The 4,091-nt window shown below is 57.2% G+C and overlaps 1 protein-coding gene across 1 annotated transcript in view; it reads left to right on the forward strand.

Moving 5' to 3' along the window:
- LOC104413645 (protein-arginine deiminase type-1-like) overlaps window positions 1-4,088 on the forward strand; it is a gene marked incomplete at its 3' end in the record, with an annotated part of 5,463 nt that extends 1,375 nt beyond the window's left edge. The window contains exons 2-15 of the mRNA XM_010024705.1: window positions 566-746; window positions 817-889; window positions 963-1,024; window positions 1,120-1,237; window positions 1,324-1,449; window positions 1,713-1,891; window positions 1,967-2,070; window positions 2,141-2,252; window positions 2,330-2,437; window positions 2,634-2,782; window positions 2,921-3,065; window positions 3,145-3,238; window positions 3,541-3,620; window positions 4,023-4,088. Coding sequence (XP_010023007.1) covers window positions 566-746; window positions 817-889; window positions 963-1,024; window positions 1,120-1,237; window positions 1,324-1,449; window positions 1,713-1,891; window positions 1,967-2,070; window positions 2,141-2,252; window positions 2,330-2,437; window positions 2,634-2,782; window positions 2,921-3,065; window positions 3,145-3,238; window positions 3,541-3,620; window positions 4,023-4,088 — 1,597 coding nt within the window. The remainder of the gene's footprint in view (window positions 1-565; window positions 747-816; window positions 890-962; window positions 1,025-1,119; window positions 1,238-1,323; window positions 1,450-1,712; window positions 1,892-1,966; window positions 2,071-2,140; window positions 2,253-2,329; window positions 2,438-2,633; window positions 2,783-2,920; window positions 3,066-3,144; window positions 3,239-3,540; window positions 3,621-4,022) is intronic.
- Between the last annotated feature and the right edge of the window lie 3 nt (window positions 4,089-4,091).

A 4,091-nucleotide genomic window follows, 5' to 3' on the forward strand; every position in this document is an offset into this window, starting at 1 on the left:
GGCGGGGATGGGGCCGGCCACAGCTTCTCTGGGCACCCTGTGCCAGCGCCTCAGCACCCTCCCAGGGAAGAACTTCTGCCCAAGAGCTCATCTCAATCTGCCCTCTGGCAGGTTAAAGCCATTCCCCTTGGCCTGTCCCTCCATCCCTTGTCCAAAGCCCCTCTCCAGGTTTCCTGGAGCCCCTTTAGGCACTGGAGCTGCTCTAAGGTGTCCCCTTGAGGAGCCTTCTCTTCTCCAGCTGCCCCAGCCCAGCTCTCTCAGCCTGGCTCCAGAGCAGAGCTGCTCCAGCCCTCGCAGCAGCTCCGGGGCATCTTCTGGCCTCACTCCAGCAGCTCCACGTCCCTCTTGTGTTTATGACCATTGCATGTTGCAGGACTTGTTGCAATCCCATTTTGCAGGATCCGTTGCATTCGGCACCACTTGTTGCCATGGCACGTTGCAGGATTCCTTACCTCGTGCGGTATTTCCCGCGCGTGGCAGGATTTGCATCACTGCAGATGCTCACACACTGTATCATTCCCTCAATGCCCCACTTGGGACTCTCACTTGGCTTTTCCCTTCCCAGATCCGCACCCAAAGACGCTGTTACCTTCCACGTGCAGGGAACACCAGGAGTGAAGCTCTATGTGGTGCATGACACGCAGAGCGTCAAGCTGCCCTCCAGCGTGAGCCGCTGGCCCCTGGCCGCCGGTGCCGAGGTGCTGCTGGCCATGGATGCTCTCAGCAAGGATGTGGGTGATGAAAAGGTGGGTGCTGGTGCCCCCGCAGGATGCGACCCCAATTTGCACCGTGCTGAGCACCCGCTCCTTGTTGCAGGTCAGGATTTCATATTTCGGGGAGGCCGGCGGGGTGCCCGTGGGCAGAGCCATGCTGTACCTCACCTGCGTGGGTAAGTGAGTGTGGGGAACCCCAAACCATGGTGCTGGTGGGGATGTCCCCCCTCAGCATCCCTCTCCCCACAGAGGTCTCGCTGGATGCTGACACCACCCGCGGTGGGACGGTGAGCAGGACGCTGCTGGATAAGGTATAAAGCGGGGTGGGAGCCCCCCAGGACCACCATGGAATGGGGAATGTGATGACTGACCCCCTCCAGCCCTGTTTTGTCCCTTCCTTCACCAGGCAACGTGGACGTGGGGTCCTGATGGACACGGAGCCATCCTGCTGGTGAACTGCGACCGCGATGATCCCGCAGCCACGACGCCGGATAACAGCGACACCGCCATCCGCTCTTATGCTGGTACCAGCACATCCCACACAACAAACCTCCTTTTCCTGCTTTTTCCCCCCAGATTTTCCTTTCTTACACCCCTTTCCCCCCTCCAGACCTGAAGGACATGTCGCAGATGGTGCTGCGCACCCGAGGCCCCCGCACCATCTTCACCGGCCACCGCCTCGTCCTCCACGTGGACTATAGTGATGCTGATAAAGTCGGGGTTTTCTACGGCGGCAGTGAGTGCCCAACACTGGGGTTTGGGGGGAAACACTCCTAATTATTGGGGTTCAAGCAAAATCCTTGCAGCAGAGCAGGTACCACTTCTTCAGCATCCAACCTACATCCCGTGCTGGGGTTTATCTGAGGCACTGGGTGATGGTCCCTGCTGTGCAATCTCCATGGGATCACATACACCTTTTTGGGAAGGGTTTAGCAAAGAAAATAGAGCTGAAACGCTGCAGAAAAGGGGTTCAGCTGCTTAAAGGGGTTGTACCCACAGACAGTGTTGCACTGGAGGAGTACAAGCACGTCCTGGGGGGCTCGAAGCTCACCTACACCATCAAACCCAGCCGGCATCAGGAGGAGAGCATCTTCTACGTGGAGGGACTCGCCTTCCCCGATGTTGGCTTTTCGGGGCTGGTGGCTTTCCACGTCACGCTGCTGGAGAGCCCTGAGAAGGTACCTGCAGTGGTGGGGTTGAGTTGAGCCATGCTGGGGGGAGCAGAGCCCAAACACCGTCCCTCTGCCACCCAGGGGCTGCTGGAGACTCCCATTTTCACCGACACCGTGGTATTCCGCATGGCTCCGTGGATCATGACCCCCAACACCTCAGCACCGCTGGAGGTCTTTGTCTGCAGGTGGGTGCTGTGTGGGTGGCCGCATCCTGCCTGATGTTGGATCAATCCTATATCCCATTTCTCTTCCCAGTGTGGACAACAATGAGGATTTCGTGGCGGCTGTGGGTGCTGTGGCTGAGAAAGCCAAGTGCCCGCTCACTGTGTGCCCGCTGCTGGAGAACCGCCAGGACCGCTGGATCCAGGTGGGTGCAGGATGATGCCCAGCCCCAGCCTCGCTGCAGCAGCTCCCTCCCATCTCCTCCATCCCTTCCTTCTCCAGGATGAAGTTGAATTTGGTTACGTGCAAGCTCCCCACAAGACCTTCCCCGTCGTCTTCGACTCGCCCCGTGACAGGGGGCTGAAGGATTTCCCTGTCAAGAGCATCCTGGTACATGTTCCCTTCCTTCTTCCTTCCCAGAAGGCACAAAGCTTTGCAAATCCATAAAAAAATGTGACAAATCTCAATTTTCCTGGCATTTTTGGGAAGGGAAGAGCCAGCACAGAGGATGATTTGGGAGTGCTGCACTTTGGATGCTTGCAGCCTTTTCCTTTTAACCTTTACTACCTTTTCTCCCCCCATCCAGGGCCCTGATTTTGGTTACGTGGCCCGGCAAGCACTGGAGGGTACTTCCAGCCTGGATTCCTTTGGGAATTTGGAGGTGAGCCCCCCCGTGACAGTGCAGGGCAAGGAATACCCCTTGGGCCGCATCCTGATCGGCAGCAGCTTCCCCAGGTGAGATGCAGGATGGGGGGGTCAGAGCAGTGGAAAACAACCCCATAGAATGGTTTTTATGGACCATTTGAGGTTGGATAGAAGCAGAGCATGCCCTTGGGCCCCCCAAAATGTCACCTTCCTCCTTGTGCCCCCCAGGTTCGGTGGCAGGAGGATGGCAAAGGCTGTCAAGGACTTCCTCACTGCCCAGAAGGTGCAGGCGCCAGTGGAGCTGTTCTCGGACTGGCTCGCTGTTGGCCACGTGGATGAGTTCCTCAGCTTCGTCCCTGCGCCCGATCGGAAGGTAACGAGTCCCATGATGGGGAAGAAGTGGGGTGAAACCTTTATATCCCCCCCACATCTCGTCCCTTCTCCCTCCTCAGGGTTTTCGGCTGCTCCTGGCCAGCCCCAGTGCCTGCTACCAGCTCCTTAAGGAGAAGCAAGAGGAGGGCTTCGGTGAGGCAGCGATGTTCCATGGTAAGGGTAGGTGGAAAACAGGGCTCAGTGGATTCATTTTTCCCCTTTTCCTGCAAAATGCAATGGGATGGGTGGATGCACAACTCCCCCAAACCCATCTGGTGGCTGGGAAGTGCTGCCAGCAGCAAGGATGGGGGCAGAATGAAGCAGAATGAAGTATAAAGCTGCACAGATTTGATGTCCTGGGTTGGGATTGAGCTCACTGCAGTGACCCTGAAATGGGAGGAGCTCCTGGGTCAGAGCCAAGAGTCTCATCCCAAATGTGTTGGGGGAGGAATTCCTGCCCAGTTATTGTGCTGCAGGACTGGAAGGAGTGCCCAGGACAACCATAACAGAGATTCTGGCTGACGAAGGGCTCCGGAAATTCAATAGCTATGTCCAGGTGAGGAAGGGGAGGAGGGGGCTCCTTTCCATCCACCCCGATCTCCATCTGTGTCCTTGCATCCCTCTGTCCATACTTCCATTCTTCCCTCTCTCTGTCTACCCATCCCTCCCTCCATCTCTTCATTCTCTCGTTCCTTATTGTCCATCCCTCTGTCCCTCCGTCCACCCATCCCTCCATTTGTCCCGCCATCCTTCTATCCACCTTTCCATTCCTCCACCCATCACTATGTCCATCTTTCCACCTGTGGCCATCCATCTGTCCACCCATCCATCCATCCATCCCTCCCTCTCTCCACTTCTCTGTTCCTCGATCTATCCCTCTGTCCATCCCTTCCTCTTTCCACCCGTTCCTCCCTCCATCTCTCCATCCCTTTGTCCATCCCTCCCTCCCTCCCATCAGAGCTGCATCAACTGGAACAGGGACATCCTGAAGCGTTCGCTGGGCCTGAGCGAGCAGGACATCATCGAC

Source organism: Nestor notabilis, unplaced genomic scaffold (genome assembly GCF_000696875.1).
Source record: "Nestor notabilis isolate BGI_N333 unplaced genomic scaffold, ASM69687v1 scaffold1132, whole genome shotgun sequence".
Classification (NCBI taxonomy): Eukaryota; Metazoa; Chordata; class Aves; order Psittaciformes; family Psittacidae; genus Nestor; species Nestor notabilis.